The sequence below is a fragment of the Neopelma chrysocephalum genome, unplaced genomic scaffold (genome assembly GCF_003984885.1).
Source record: "Neopelma chrysocephalum unplaced genomic scaffold, ASM398488v2 Primary Assembly neopelma1_119, whole genome shotgun sequence".
Taxonomy (NCBI): domain Eukaryota; kingdom Metazoa; phylum Chordata; class Aves; order Passeriformes; family Pipridae; genus Neopelma; species Neopelma chrysocephalum.
The window spans coordinates 3,234,420-3,250,646 of NW_020897781.1; the positions used below are offsets into that span (position 1 = coordinate 3,234,420).

Sequence of the window (16,227 nt, forward strand, 5' to 3'; positions counted from 1 at the left end):
ATGAATCTGAAGCAAACTATTCAGATTTCAAAGTCAGCACTTCTCTTAAACCAACTACCTGCAGGGCACGTTCCAGGGCAACACATATAACATATATATATATATAAACTTATCTCCTGCCAGTACATTCCTCCCTGTGGAAGAATAAGATTAGGACAGGACAAGGAGTGCTCACAGAACTGATGCACATCATCCCACTTCTGAGCAGAGTCAGCCAAGACTGCAGGAACATCTCATGCACAATAGCTCAGAAGTCATTACCACCTGGAGTACTTGCAGGGGGAATCAACTCTTTGAGGTTCAGGCAAAAAAGAAGAGGAAAGAGGACAAAATTAGAATGAGTCAAACACTGAGGGCTGTGCACTTCTGCAGCAAGAGACAAAGGAATGCATCGACCTCACAGCTGTACCACACAGACCTCATGCTTAGAGGCACATTTCTGTACACCTATTTCAGTGGAAAAAAAATCTAGTTCATTCATGGCATTGGTCCTGAGCTCTTGGAATTGAAAGATTACTGAAGACATACAGCAACTGTGTTTTCAAGATTTTAATGGTACAACGGTTTGATTTTACAGAGGAATTTGGAGTACTACCCTATCACTCCCAGCTGGCATGAATGCAAACCAAATTTCCTCCTCTTCTCCGTGACATAGTTGTGACAAGTCCCATACAGCCTGCTGTCAGTCACATTGCTTCACCCAGCCCCCTTTGTTTACTCTCACATGCATTTCCAACCAACCATGTCTAAGTCCACCTTACCCACTTGTATCTACCATGTACTTCCATTCCTTCAGTTTTCAATGCTTCCCATTATTCTCTTCTCATTCCTGTGATCCTACATTAACCACTCCACACTCAACATTTCTCATTTCCCCCGTTACAGGACTTCTCAAGAGACATTTCAGTGGAAGACTAAAATTGTTTGAGATCTTTGAGCGGATTTTCTTTATTAGAACACTTCAAGCATTTTATTTCACCACTAAAACCATCTAAGGCTCTTACAAATAACTATTCATCCTTATTAGTTCAAAGCAAAGTACCATTTGATACACTGCTCAAGTGTGAAGTGATTTAGGTTTAATTTTGTAGAAAAAATATGGGACTGCAAAGACTTTTGGCTCCCTATTTTGAAAGCACACTTCTCCAGTAATTTGTTTCTGACTAGAAAAACATTTTCTACTTCAATTTCTTAGCATAAATTTTCCATTAAAATAAAAAATAAAAAAAACCCAAAATAACAATAAAAACAACCCATAAAAATATTTCACCTTTCAAAGGGTCTTAAAAGCATTACTTCTCAAGCTGCTATTAAATTACCTGCTTTTCAAGAAAATGATAGCAAGACTTGGCCACTAAAGGACTGTTATAATGATAAAATGATAGCCAGCCTTAAGTTTCAATAAAAACCCCTCATTTCCAAGCCTGAACACAAATTATAATTCTCCCTGTCCACTTTTCAGCAGACAGAACTACAAGTTTTACCAACAGAGGTTTCGTTTTGATTTATTGTTCACAGCTACATGTTACTGGCCCCTCACCACACACATAATCCAATTTATAGCTTTTTTCCCCCCCCTTGGCACTGTGCCCATCACTCACCCGTAACGGCATCATAAAACTCTTCTTCACCGTTCATCCTTCAGTGTGAAATCTCTGCACAGCCAATCCAGCTCCCTCTAATGCATCGTTGAATTTGATTTAGAGATTAAGTATCTGTGTGCTGTCAGGGTCTTCTTTTTGCAAATTCCCAGCTGCTTTAGATGATCTATTTGACAAGACAGGGAAACAGAATTAGTAACTTCCACATTTCTTACGTGCACAAACATGCACACTTGACAAATACTAATTTTCCTATTTCCTCCCATGGTAAAAGATGGATTTTTACATTCACAAGTAAACAGCCTTCTTTGATACCAAAGTAATTTTGAAGATGAACACTGACTGCCACAAGAACAGTTGATTTACTATGCCACCCTCCTCTCTCTATAAATACTTCATATACATTACTGTAAAATATATCTTATTTACTGCAAGTTAAATTTCAAGTACAACTGAAAGGAGCAGAGAACTGACAGAAGAAAAAGACAGCTGGCAAACCAAAAATTCTTTTCAGCACAAGGACAAGCCTTACTGCATCCTTAACCAAGAATGCCAGGAACAAGAAAGAGAACAGTTGTATCTCAAAATCTGACCACTGCATAAAAAAGTTTGGCCTCACTCTACATCACGCAATCAGTACATAGTGAGCCTTAGAGAAGTTTTCTCAGGCTACTGCTATGAACCCTTGAAGAGACAACTGGAGATTTTTCCATCTAGGAGGAGTGTAAAGAACCAACAAACTTTTCCTCGGTAGAACCAAGCACACTGCCAATAACTTGCAGATTTATGAAGCATTCCAGCTTTACTTTATGGATAGACTAAATCAGGTTTTTTCCAGATGGTTGGCAATGGTGTAATGCAAACATTTTTACTTCACCCAACTTTAGTTTAAGGAGAAGAATTAGAAAATTTAGTTTCCACTCTTACAAATGTTCACCAGGTACCAACAACAAGCCAAGTACACAACAATAGACAACAGCATGGCAATGCTATCGATATCTCCTCCAGAACAACCTCAATCTGTCAGTCTCAATTTTTTATGATCCTTGAGGATTCCACTGCTTTTGTGACAGTAGTTTCTCCAGAGTAATTATAACTTGCACAATTCCATTCCAATTAGGAGAAACAAAGCCAGAAGCGCATTCTGCTCCTAGCAGAAGTTTACCATGTTTGAAGCCAATTCCTTCTTCTCTACAAGAAACCAAACTGTGTTTCAAGCCTTTTTACCCTCACTGCCCAGAACAAAAGCTAGTTGAATGTCTCACAGACATACAGTCCTTCCAATTGTCCATTCAGAAGGAGGAGCTAAAACAGCTTATTATGGAACTCAGTTAATGAATACAGTGTTCGCCTTGAAGTGTTCTGTCTGTCAAGGCCAGGTATTTCAGTTTGTCACTTTTCCCTTAGGAACTCCCCATTTCCTTGCTACTACAGGATTCTGTATCGATCTCTGCATCAGCAATTTCATATTTATAAGTCATCACCTCCACAAGAATAAAACTTTAAACATCTGCTTCTCCACTGTTGCTACACTGCTGTTGCAATTGCTCTCAGCTGCATGAGTTTCCTTCCCTTTTCCCTGTGGTGTTCTACAGCCAGAGACTTTTAAACCTTTTTCAGCCTTCTTGCTCATCAGCAACAAGTTTCTGACTTCTTTTGCCAAAGCTCTGCACTCTCCTAAGCAAGGATGCAGCAGCTCAGAACATTTAAGGCAGGGACATGTCTGTCTGAAGGATTCCAGTGCGAGGCTATCAGCAAGTGCTCACTTGCAGCAGCTCAGATTTCTGCATGAACTAAACACCAGATTTGGTATCACAGAATAGCTTGGGTTGGAAAGAACCTTAAAGATCATCTAGTTCCAATTTTTCTAAATCTGTACTGTAAGTACAAGTCAGTGTACTATCCCTGTGTTATGCTGTCTAAGGGAAATCAATCCTTGACTCTGTAAAAAATGTGCCTGTTCATACCAAAGCTGCTATTAGTCACAGTTTCTCCAAACTTTCCAACCCCACCAGCAATATATCTGGAAGTATCTCCTCCAAGGACTCCAAATATGTCATATCTTTGCAGAAAATCTCTCCTTGAGGATGCAACTATGTAAACTTTTCTACAGGGCTGGAAAGAAGGAATCCAAAGAAAACTATTGCTACAGAAAACCAGAACTCATCTCAGGACAAGTGTTCACCTCAGATGACCACACTGGACTCCACTAATTTGCCAAAAAAGAGGTTGCATTAGGGGACTTCTTTAACCCTCCAAGTACCCTTGAAGATGCAAGACATTTATGGTTTCAACTGTCCACAAGCATTGCATCCTCCTGGCAAAACAGCAGCCAAGATTTCCAGAAGGACACTTGTATATACACGATACAACCCTCTCATGATCAGCACTACAGTTCCCTCATTTTCCCCATGTTTTCTTGCATCTTCCCTTTTTCTGTTTTGTCTCTATTCTTCTCTTTAAGATCTTGCAGCAGGACTATCCTGTTGCTGCACACAGCTCATGTGGTGGGATTCTGTTCTGAAACAGCCTTGTACCTACCTGTAACACATAAAAAGGATGGAAAAAAAGAGCTGGTTCAAAACCCACCCCAGTTCAGTAAAGATTCAGAGACCACACTTCCTCAGGGTCCCTATCCAAACACAGATATGTTACACATCAGCCTGCAAGCTCCAGAGCTGCTTTGTAACAGTCTTGTATAGAAGGCACTGAGAAATAAAAACTATGACTTAAAAAACTGTCAATTATCATTAAGAGCCTTAGAATAAATAAGGTCACACAGATGAATGCCAGTTTCTCCTCTCCCCTCTCCTGCACAATAAGAATTGCATTACAAAAGGACCTGTGAAGTGGAACTCCATCCCACAGTGTGCAGATGGAGACAACCCAGATTTCCTATAAAAACACTCTCCAAGTACAAATGAAGTGACCAGAATCAACAACTTGAGTTAACCTCACACCACTCCTGAAGTTCACTGCTATTTGAAAATGAAAGTTCAGTCAAATCCCTGTATGTTACACACAAGTTTTATAACTAATACCTAAAGAACAAAATATTCATTGAAGTCACTTTAAATAACAGTTACAAATTGTCCCAAGGTGCCAGGAACAATTTTAAAAGGATAAAGTAATATATTTTGCTGAGTTACACTGGGAATAACTTCACGCTTATATCACTTCTTTTACATTCAGTTCTTTTATACAGCAGAGATTAACATGAATTTGCATGTAGCTGAACACACAGTGATAACAGCATTCAGCTTTCATGAGCCAAAAAGCTAGGATTAAGTCCTTTTCTCTTAGTGAAAGCAACAGCAAAAGTTACTTTCAGCTAGGTTGAAATGTCAGAAGACAAAAACATCCTGGTTGCTTCATATTCAGTATTTGTAATCTGCATTTCCTCCTCCATGTCCCCGATGTATCCAGAAGAATTCACTTACACACGAGCAACTGTAAATAACAGGTTTTACCAAAATTGCCACCGGAGGAAGGGTGCAACACTCCTGTGGCAGACAGACCTTCAGGAGCTCAGGACCAGCTGTCCTGGAAAATCCCTCATAAAGCATAAACATGGTATCATGTTCTCAACTTTTAGTCCTACATTGTAGAAGAAATATAAAGTATATTTGGATATTTTCTTATATACATAGTAATCACCAGGAATGGAGCAAACAGGTTTCCATACAGGATTTCACTGGCTCCTTGTCGAAGAGAAAACACTGTTTCAGCCATCAGGATTTGCTGGTTTACAGGTTAAAGTTATCTTAGTGGGTTTACAGGCAGTGCCAAGGGCTGAGCCTGCGTGCTCAAGGCACAGACACTCAGAAAGGTGCCTTTTGTGGGGACCTCAGCCCAGCTGCCACACTGATCACTAAGTCATTTTATAAATAACATGGAAAAGCTGCAAGTAGTGGCATCCTCAGAGAACTGCAAATTTGCCATTAAATGAGACAACACACCCCTAGCCACAGGCAGCCCAGATTTTGTGGTTTACAGCAACAAAGCTTATCTATTTCCTCATGTTTTAAGGGTAGGTATTGGTACAGACTAATCGGATTTATTATGGGATTTATGTGTATGAACAAAAACTGGCACATTTATTTTTATTTTCGTATCAAACTGATCTCCCCACAGGAAAGACACTATTTTTGAAGTTCAAACCGAAAGACAAGAGATAAAATCATTCAAAAAAGTAATAATACCCATCCCAACAGTACAACTTTGGTTGGTAAATCTGTACTGCAGCTGTATTATCTTATGTTCACTCTGACAAATTCTCTGTCCCAGGTTGTCCAGAATATCCACAATAAGATGTTACTCTTTGAAGTTACCCTTAAAGTGAGTGCCAAAGCAATTTACAGAAAAAAACAAGCCTAACATAATTTATTGAAGCAAGTATTGGACAAGTTATTTGGGCAGAACCTAGTTTTTCTACTCATTTTGCTTATTTGCACACCAATGCCCAAAATATACAAACCCAAACTACCAAGAGTTAAGCATAGCATGTAAAGTCAAAAACTTGTAAGACTTTCTGGCATCTTCTAATCAAAGAACAACCACTTCGGTTCCTCTGAAATAAGCTTTGCACTTTGCTGATGTTCTAAAGCCATCCACAAACAGGTTAAACAAGATATTAGGCTGTCCAATAACACAATTTAGAAATGCAAATACCAGTGCTGAAATAAAAATGCTATTTTTGTCCCAAGCAAGAATCCCTAAAACCTGAACAGGTAAAGGACAGAAATATAACTAACTACTAATCACATGGGCACAAGTGATTAGTATTTTTGTTTTTAAAAGGTCTCATTGATGCTGCACAACAAGTCAAAAGGTTACCTGAAGGGAGCCTACAAGAAAGGTGGAGAGGGACTTTTTACAAGAGCATGTAGTGACAGGACAAGGGGGAATGTGAATTTGAATTGACAAAGAGCAGCTTTAGATTAGATATTAAACAAAAGTTCTTCCCTGTGAGGGTGGGGAGGCACAGGTTGCCCAGAGAAGCTGTGGATGCCCCATCCTTGCAAAGTGTCCAAGGCCAGGTTGGACGGGGCTTGGAACAACCTGGGATAGTGGAAGGTGTCCCTGCCTATGGCAGGGGGTTGGAACTGGATGGTCTTTAGGGTCCCTTCTAACCCAAACCATTTTGTGATTCTATGATACTCATTAAAACTCCTTTAAATTCTCATAGTTCATCAGAAAATGTCACATTCCTGTATGATGACCATGGACAGTCCCTTTCTCAAAGGACATGGGGATGTTTTGAAAAGGCAAAGGACAAAGCAGTTGAAATAAATACTGTAGAAACACAAGAAAATACCAGCACCACATTCACATTACACCTTGAAATAGGTTCTACAGAGGGAAGGAGTTACTCAGAATGACATCCTGCCTTTCAGAAGTACGTCTGTCACAGACAGAGAGAACAAACAGAAAGGCCTGTTCCTAAATGTGTCTGAGACAGATCCCCAGAGGCTCATGCTCGGGAGCAAACTCTCAGTGATCCCCACAGCCCTGATGCAGAGAGTGTCACTATTCACACCACCCACGGTGACAGCCAAGGTCCCATGACAAAGGAAGAACGAAGTTGTAGCGTAGCTGTCAATCAGCTGGTTATGAATAATGTCACACTAAGTGTTTGTCAAGCACAGTTGAACCTGTCACTCAGTGTGACACCCACCAGGTGATCTGACTCCCAGGAACATGCTTTGCTTTGCAAAGATTAACTCTGTGCAGGTCAGAGCGTCCCCTACAAGGTCACAGTCCCCAGCTGTAGAAGGTACAAGAACTCTCTTCCAGAAATACATCAGTCCCAGAGACTTTGCACAATTCCCATTTTAAACCGTTTCCTCCCACTTGAATTTATTTTTAAAACCAGGCCAACAAAAGCCGCAAGACTTTGCAAAATCACTTTATAAACTCATTTGCTCAACACACTCTGTGACGTGCATGTGAGCACTGAGCACCTCTCTGAGAAGAGATACACATTCCACCTTCATGGCTGCTCTCCAAAACCAGACTGTGGGGATCCACTGCCTGCAGAGCACCCGTGCTCTCCACACCTATATGCCAGATGAGGCATGTATGCCACGAGGGGAGCTTTGGGTTGGACATTAGGAGGAATTTCTTCACAGAAAGGGTTGTTAAGCATTGGAAGGGGCTGCCCAGGGAGGTGGCGGAGTCCCCATCCCTGGAGGTGTTCAAGGAACAACTGGACGTGGCACTCAGTGCTCTGGTCTAGCTGAAAAGAGTCACAGGTAAGACTCCATGGAGGTCTTTTCCAACCTAAATGATTCTGTGATCCTGAGGCTGTGCAGATGACCTGCAATGGCTGTCCATAACATCATTTCATCTGCTTACAGCTCTATCAAGTACTAAAAGTTGAAATTTCCTATGCCATTTATCTGGATATGTCAGTAATCCCACAATTTTGTCGCCTCGTGTGCTCGCTCCTTCTCAAAATCCATTTGTCAGCAGAAAAATAATAAAAACAACCAGCTTATGCCTCTGTCACCATGATTCTGGATCCTTGGAACTTATACAAGATTAAAAAAACCCAAAAAATTGTACCCCAGAACAACCTGTAAGAGTTTATACATGCAGCTACTCTGGCTTAGTTAATTTGACTAGTTCCTCCATACTAACTTGTTCTTCCAGGTTAATCCCCAACAAAGACCCAGCTGGATAACCGAAAGTTACTCCTCCTTAAAGAAACATTTACATTTCTATAGAAAGACCAGCATTTACAGCCCAGTGGCTCATTGGGCTGGAATGTGGCTCAGCAAGCTCAGGTTTGAAGCTGGCTCAAGAAAACTGCAGTGCTTTTTTCCTCCAGACCTGAAGCAGAAATTTCACATCATGCAGCAATTCTGGAAAGTTTTGCTGACACCATCCTGCTACCTTTACAAATCCCATTTTTTTCACTTTGAAATCACATGTTCTGGTTCTGTGAGACCCATAAAACCCTCAGTCCTGCTCATTACACTGACATTAAATCTACTTGTGAGATCAAGGAGCGTTTAAGTAAAACCAAGTACAGAATCAATAGGCAGTCAGGAAAATAACCACAGAGGTTCACCAGCATGAGCAGGTAGGGTGTTAGGAGTTCAATACACTGGAATTAGAGTGCCACCAAAGAATTCATGAACTAGCACATTCATCAGCTTTTTCGCATGCCTAACAAGGTTTTGTTGGATCTGCACTTCCACAGCAAATTTTAAAATCATTAAAGTTTATTAACTTGAAAAGAGAATAATTGCAAGGAAGAAAAATTAGAAAAAAAAGGGGAAAAAAAAGGAAAAAGGAAAAAAGTCACTGGGGACTTCCTCACAAAAAACATTTTCATTAGTTTGATATGACAAAGATGAGAGGAAATGTGAATTTTCAAACTGAGAGAGAGCAGGTTTAGATTAGATATTAAACAAAAATTCTTCCCTGTGAGGGTGGGGAGGCCCTGGCACAGGTTGCCCAGAGAAGCTGTGGATGCCCCATCCCTGGAAGTGTCCAAGGCCAGGTTGGATGGAGCTTGGAGCAACCTGGGATAGTGGAAGGTGTCCCTGCCCATCGCAAGGGGTGGAACGAGATGGTCTTTAGGGTCCCTTCCAACCCAAACCATTCTGTGATATCCTGGATGCACCTTCTGTCCAGAAAGAGACTCCAAGAGCCAGCAGAAAACCAAAGATACACATTCTTCACATTAACACTAAAATTAAAAAATGGGGGGAAAAAAGGACAACAAAAAAACCAACAGCCTACAGCATGGTTGGGGGAATAGGAGCCAACCCCACCATCTCTTGAGTTGCCTGCTGAAATAAAACACAGCTGTAGTACTTCAAGGGATTGAAATAAATAACTCAAACTGGAAGATAAATATTCATGTGTGTTTGCTTCATACACATCTCCTGAAAACATCAAACTGTGGTGTTTCATCTCTGCTTCAGCAAGGATGAATCCTAATTGACTTATGAAATTAGGTTACCAACAACACTGGATCTAAAACATCTACAAAAATTAGCCAAGAAGTCAATTTAATTGGCAATTTAGATACCTGCTGTAATTATTATGCACTTAAAATCTCTTTAGCCAGAGAACAGCTACACAGATGGCAGAATCCAGAAGAGGATTTTCTTTACCAAGTTAGATTTGTTTCTTACTCCAAAGTTTGAATGTTATACCATCTTCCACCAAGATGTCTTGGCAAGATGAAACTCTCTCTACATCCACAGCAAGAAAAGGGCAACTTCCTTCTCAAGTTAACAAAGTGCAGAGAGGCTGAGTGATGAGGATCAACACAAATCAAACTGATTTATGGCAGGAAGAATCATGTTCTGTTCTCTCAGGAATACCAGCTTCTGGTGATACTTCACAGGAATTAGAGCCAACTGGAACTGCAAGTCTGGCTTTCAACTGAGGAAAAGCTACAAAATTTGTTTCTGCATCAGAACAAATGACAGTAATTGTTGCACACACAAATACTGCCCCCAGCACAAAGCTACAGTGCTGCTACCAGAGGTATTATTTATTGAACATAAAAATTGTAAAGATGAAAGTGGACAGAAAATACCCTCCCAGCATAGTGCTCAATTACCTATGGAACCAATGGCTATTCCCCACTTTCACTTCAACCAAAAATTCTGTTCTGCAGCCAAGGATATTAGCTTGAATTTCCATAAATCTAATAAGCAAACAAACAGAACAAGGAAACTTGATTCCAGCAGATTAATATCTTCTGATGCAAAATGCTTCACTGAAATTCCCACAAAACTCTGTAAATGTTCTCCTTTTTTAACACCACCTCAATATTTGAGACATTTTTCCACCTGAGAGCATCTGGTACAGCATTTCTCGGACTTTGTAACCTTCCCTTGGGAACTATTTCATGGCCCATGATTGTAAAATAAGACAAAATTCCATTCTGCATTCCTCTCCATGCATGATGCAGAATGTTACGTCTGATCATGAGTGATAAACCAGCTCATTTCTAAGCACATTGTTAAAAAAAAAAATAAATTCACTACTGTATTGTAAAACTAGTTACTTCTTAGTAGTTTCCTGAGGAACTCTTCTATCTTACAGAGATAAGGTGGGAAGTAATCAATAACTCCAAGCACAGTGACACAAGCGTCAGTAGATATGTAATTAATCATTTATGAACACTTCTCTTTGAAGGTAAAATTAAGGATGCTTCAGTATTTCCCATCACGATGCAACCACCCCTACAAATTGATCACTGAAGCTTATGAATGTGAAGACAATTACAGCACAAAACATCACCGGAGAAAACCCCCAGAACCGCCAAAAGTAGTTACATTTTTAAGTTTATAGATCTTCCTACTCAAAGGCACTTTTTAAGCTTTGTCTCTGTGGGCCCATTCTCTCCAGGCAAGTGCAGGTTTACATTTATTCTGTAGAAGATATCTTACAAAATCATTTTCACAGAGACTCTTAAATAATTGTGATAGCAATCATATGACAAACGGAGCAGGGGGAGAACAGTGATGAACCCAGAAAGCCCTACAGCATAAGAAACCATATTTTCATGCCTACCAACAACTCTTCACACACTGGAATTCTGCAGCACGAGCTCATGCACACAACCAGAAGACTATTAAAGAGTTTTAAGAGGATACCACAAATTTACAAAAGCTTTAGAAAGTCAGAGTTTATGCTATGGGTGAATTTCCTTTAAAGCTACATTTGTAGTAGATACCTAATGGATTCCAGTATAAGGTTGCTACTATGTTTGCTGTTGTCAAGAGATCAAAAAAAATGAAATAAAATAAATGTTGACTTCTCAAGACAGGACAAATCTCTCTATTTAGAGTTCAGTTTTAATAAAGAATCCACCCAGCTATCTGCTCAATAACATTAACCCACTTGGGTAACAAAACGTGCACAGCACTTTGTTTTAAAAGAAAGACCATGTAAACAAAGTTATTTGCATCTCCGAAGATCGGTAGCATTTTTGTTTCACTACTGAACAACCATTCAACAGTTTCATTGGTGCAAAACCTAGAAAGAACCCCACACAGGGGTCAGTTCTGTTCTCCTGACAAAGTTCTCATCTCAGTGAACACACGCTGCTGAAGGGCCTGTTATGAACGGGCTGGTGAGGGAATTTCTCCGCAGCCTCAACACACACAAGTTTTATAATTGAGAGTTATTAAAGGGATTCTTGTTCTCACTTGATTGCACTGACACGTTGCAGGGAACAGAGTTTACATCAGCACCTCAGTGGCCAGAGCTGTGGGTGAGTTAAAGAGCTGAAGTGAGTGATGAGAACCACAGACACCTCAGAACTTACACACCACCTTCAGACTTCCCATCGCTACTTTTAACTATCACCACAACCAAAACACAATGAGATCTATTAACAGACTCTTTCTGGGAGCACTAAAAAAAAAATTTACTCAGAAGAGTAAAAATATAATGAAGTTATCCATTCATGAAAACACATTCCTTGAAAAATACCCTAAGCATGCAAACTTTACAAAACCTCAGAGGTTCACAGCATCCCAACAGCCACAACCTTTATCTCATCTGAAACTCTGGACAGCACAGCAAAGGAACTGGACTCCAGCAGGAACACCACAGACCAAGGTTCCCACTCAGTCTAATGCCAAGCACAGAGCAAAAGACAGTTTAAGTTTTGGACTATAAAACCCAGAGGGTCAAAACTAAAAGGTTTCTGCAGCTGCAGGGACAATTCACCTTTTGTGCACCCTCCCTTCCACTAGATTGAAAAACAACCCCAGGAAGACAACACTCTGCAGCCTCTGCATTTTCTGAATGGAGGCTGCTGTAATTTACTAAAAAACTGTCTCATTACGTGCACAATATGTGCATAATAACAATTATGTGCATAATAAAATATACTGAACTAAATCTAAAGGATCTGTCTAGACCAGCAAATGAATTTCCAATTGTAACTGTATTTAAGGGAAAGAAAAAAATCAAGTTTAAGGAAGCTTAGTCTATTCTTGTCTATTCTTTCGTCTATTCTTGTAACTTATTGATCCTGAAAATTAAGACATTATCTTTGTGCACTGAATCAACAATACATTTTTTGAAGAGTATAACTGAAAGTTATGGTAAGCCACATTTGACACATTCTAATTGCTTATTGCTCTCCTGCAACTTGCTATTACAAGCCTTTAAGGATACAAAATAAATAATTACATCATCATACATCTATCTGCACAGTAATTATTAAGAATTCAAGGATTGAGATAATGTATTCTGTGTATTCTGTAATTCCCAGTTCTATGGCGGTCTATTTCATAAAATAATAAAACCCATAAAAGAATTGCTATAATGCATAACCTATATTCTTTTGCAAGACTAAGCACATCAAAGTCCCATATCTCCAAAGTGGCAGATGCAGGGTGACCAACTTGTTCATTGCTCTCATTTTCCAATTTATTCAGCTTGGAGAAGGTGCCCCTGTGACCAGTTACATGTTCAAACTCAGCAAAAACATGAGCATTCCATATTTAAAACATATTCTTTGCATGCCAAATTTTGTGCATTTCTTCTGAAAAATGTAAGGAGAATCAAACATTTTAGCTACTTCACAAAGAAGTGACTAAACACTAAGCATTTTAAACATCATAGCAGTGTCACATACAGACATTTCTTGTATCTCCATGACTCAGGTGGGAAAACTGATGCTGAAGTGAAGGACTAGAAAAATGCCACCCTGTAAATGGAAGCCCTAGATATCAACCAGCATGATGTAACATTGCACTTGCTCAAGGACAAGTTACTTCAAATACCAAAGCTAATAACTTATCTGCTTAAAAATTCAGCGTACTTGCAGGCAAACCTTGCTTTCAAACAACAACCAAAAAAAAAAAATCATCTGACTGGCACTACAAACAGTGGTTTAAAAATATAGCCTTATCAAAGCAAAAAAAGCCTGGTTGGGATTTTTTCCAGCCAACACTAAGATAACAGAAAGCAAAGCTTTCCACCTTTGTTCTAGGTCAGCGTGTGTGAAGTTCACACAGTAGAATTCACAAGAAGAAAGACTGAAAGAAATACCAGTTTCAATCACAAGACCTGTCAGCTTAAGCAAGTATGTATCATGGAAAGCAGTAATAGCATTAAAACTGATTTAAAGAAACCATCCAAGAGTGAAAATGCTCCTCAGTGATCAGTTACTGCCTAGAAGTCAGCAAACAAATAACTAAAACCCACACTGTTTTTCAGTATTGCACCAAACGAAACCTTTAACCTATCTAGTCTCCAACTACTTGCAGGCACGGGGTTTGTTGTCTAATCATCGTTTTCTATCTCCAACTTTTGGCTTCTGTTTCTAAGATTATATTGGCACGGCTGAAGAACCAGTTCTGGAGGAAAATGCCACATTTATTCCTGGACAGCAGACGTCTCAGTGCTTCCTTTCGAGGACTCCCTGAAGTTCCAGGTTCACCATGAGGTGCTGTTGGTTCAGGAAAGCAACACTAAGAATCACTCCTGGTCTTATCCCAGATTGCCCTCAACTTTCTATCACGTGGTCAAACATTCGCACGGCTTGACAACTATTTTAAGAAAAAGCTGTGTTTACTGTCACTGAAAACCCAAAGGGGTCCCTTAGGGGAAAAATCACCGCTCGGTATTTCTTGCTTCCATGCTAGTTTAGCCAGTTCTCCCACTTCCATCCCACGGCGCAGCGCTTTATGTTTGGAAGTTACCCAAGTCACTGCTTCCAGAAATTGCCCTGAGGTTTTACAAGTCCCTGAGCACGGTGCTGCAAAGTTGGTTAAGATGACATGTACATGGTTGCTCCCAGATGGCAACGTGAACGTGGAGTTACAGAACTTTGGAGGGTTAAGTTGGAATGATCCAATTTTAGTTTTTCCTGCATGTAAAGCTTTAGAAGAGGAAACACTACAAGAGGAGTGGTGCAGTGATGCTAATCAACACTGCATATCCTTGTCTTCTTTGTAGTTTTCCTGGGATCAAAACTGAAGGATCTGTACTTTAACAGAGCAAACTCAGTAAATGGAAGCAATATCTGCTTGAACTCAACATGCTTTGGCAGATACTCCTGAGAGGAAACACAAGGCTATGGCACACACAAAAACCAGAAGGTGATTTTGAACCCACATCTGAAATTCTGGCCTGCAAGTGCTGCAGAGTCCAGAAGGAGTCCTGAATCCGAAAACACAGAGAGCACAAACATGATCAATACCCAGATTAAATAAACGGCAACATAACTTATACCTTTGTTACCATGCAGAAGTTCTGGTGGCATGGTATTTAAAAAAAAGCCTTTTTTCCTGCTATTTTTCCCATCTTGCTTGTCTCCCTTTCAGGAGCTCTGTAAGAGAAACATTGGGTAGGTAACTGAAGAACAAAAAAAAAAAAAGCCAAACTCAATTAAACCCTGACTGCTCGCTGTGCTTCAGCTGTGGCCTAAAAGGCCCCTTGAGGCTCCCGTGCTGAGCTGAGCCGAGCCCAACACGTTCCCCTGGGGAACTGCCTGTCGTAGACTCCTCTGCTAAACCACCCAGCTGCAAAAGTAATCGGAAAAATACAATAAAATTAGAAAAAGCCCAACGCCGGGGCTGACAGAGCTGCGCTGATCTGCACCCTCTGCAGGGACAGCGACGTCCTTCAGCCCCCGCTCCCTGCCCGGCCACAAAGAGCCCGAGCGCTGGGAAGGGGGAACCGGGAAGGGCTCAGCACCAGGCAGGGCTCAGCATCGGGATCAGCACCGGGAAGGGGCTCAGCACCGGATGGAGTCACAGCACTGGGAAGGGCTCAGCACCAGGCAGCATCAAAGCACTGGGCAGGATTATAGCACCAGGTAGGACTCAGCACCGGGCACAGCACCCGGGATCACAGCACCGGGATCACAGCACCGGGAACGGGGGAGGGCTCAGCACCGGGTGGAATCACAGCACCGGGGAGGCACTCAGCACCTCACCCCAACACCCTCCACCCTGCTGCCCGACCCTGCGGGGTCCCGCAACGCCCCAAGACCCCCAGGCGAGTCAAGGCCCCCCCGCCCGCCGCCGCCGCCGCCGCCGCCGCGCTGACAGCGCGCCCCGAGGCCCACCGGGAAGCGACCCCCCCCGCGGCCCACTGCGGGCGCTGCCGGGGGTGCGGGGGCCCCGCGGGGAGCGCAGCGCGGCAGCCCCGGCCCTGCCCGGCCCGGCCCACGGCGTTACCTGAACCAGCCCCGATCCCGGCTCCGCTCCCGCTCCGGCCCCGCCGACACCGAGGCGGAAGTGCGGCCCTGGCCGGGCGGGAGTGACGGGCGGCCCCGCCAATCGCAGGGCGCGGCCGCGCCCCACCGCGGCGAAGGCGACCAATCGACTCCAAGTCCCCCGCTGTGAGGCGGGGCGAATGCTAATGAGGCGCGGAACGTCTCCGCCCCGGGCCGCGCCACCGCTGGGGAGAGAGCGGGCCAATGGCACGGCGGGGGGGCGGGGATATGCAGATGAGACGGGATATCCATGTGAGGCGGGGCTATGCAGATGAGATGAGACCGGCAGCCCCTGGGGCGCGAAGCCGCCTCACCGGGCGCGATCTGGGGGGTCGGTGCGGCCCCTCCTGCACGAACACAATGATGTAGCCACTTTTCTGGTTGTGTTTTATGGGAAACTTGTACCCTCAGCCC

At 42.2% G+C, this 16,227-nt stretch overlaps 1 protein-coding gene across 2 annotated transcripts in view; it reads right to left on the reverse strand.

Moving 5' to 3' along the window:
* Positions 1–15,866, reverse strand: part of OSBPL2 (oxysterol binding protein like 2) — a 35,126-nt gene extending 19,260 nt beyond the window's left edge. The window contains exons 1-3 of one of the 2 annotated variants that reach the window (XM_027697362.1): positions 15,776–15,866; positions 14,826–14,922; positions 1,602–1,767 (exon numbers count right to left, since the gene is read on the reverse strand). In XM_027697362.1, coding sequence (XP_027553163.1) covers positions 1,602–1,638 — 37 coding nt within the window. In that variant the 5' untranslated portion in view covers positions 1,639–1,767; positions 14,826–14,922; positions 15,776–15,866. The remainder of the gene's footprint in view (positions 1–1,601; positions 1,768–14,825; positions 14,923–15,775) is intronic. The other variant, XM_027697363.1, reaches the window with a different exon arrangement.
* Positions 15,867–16,227: the final 361 nt, after the last annotated feature.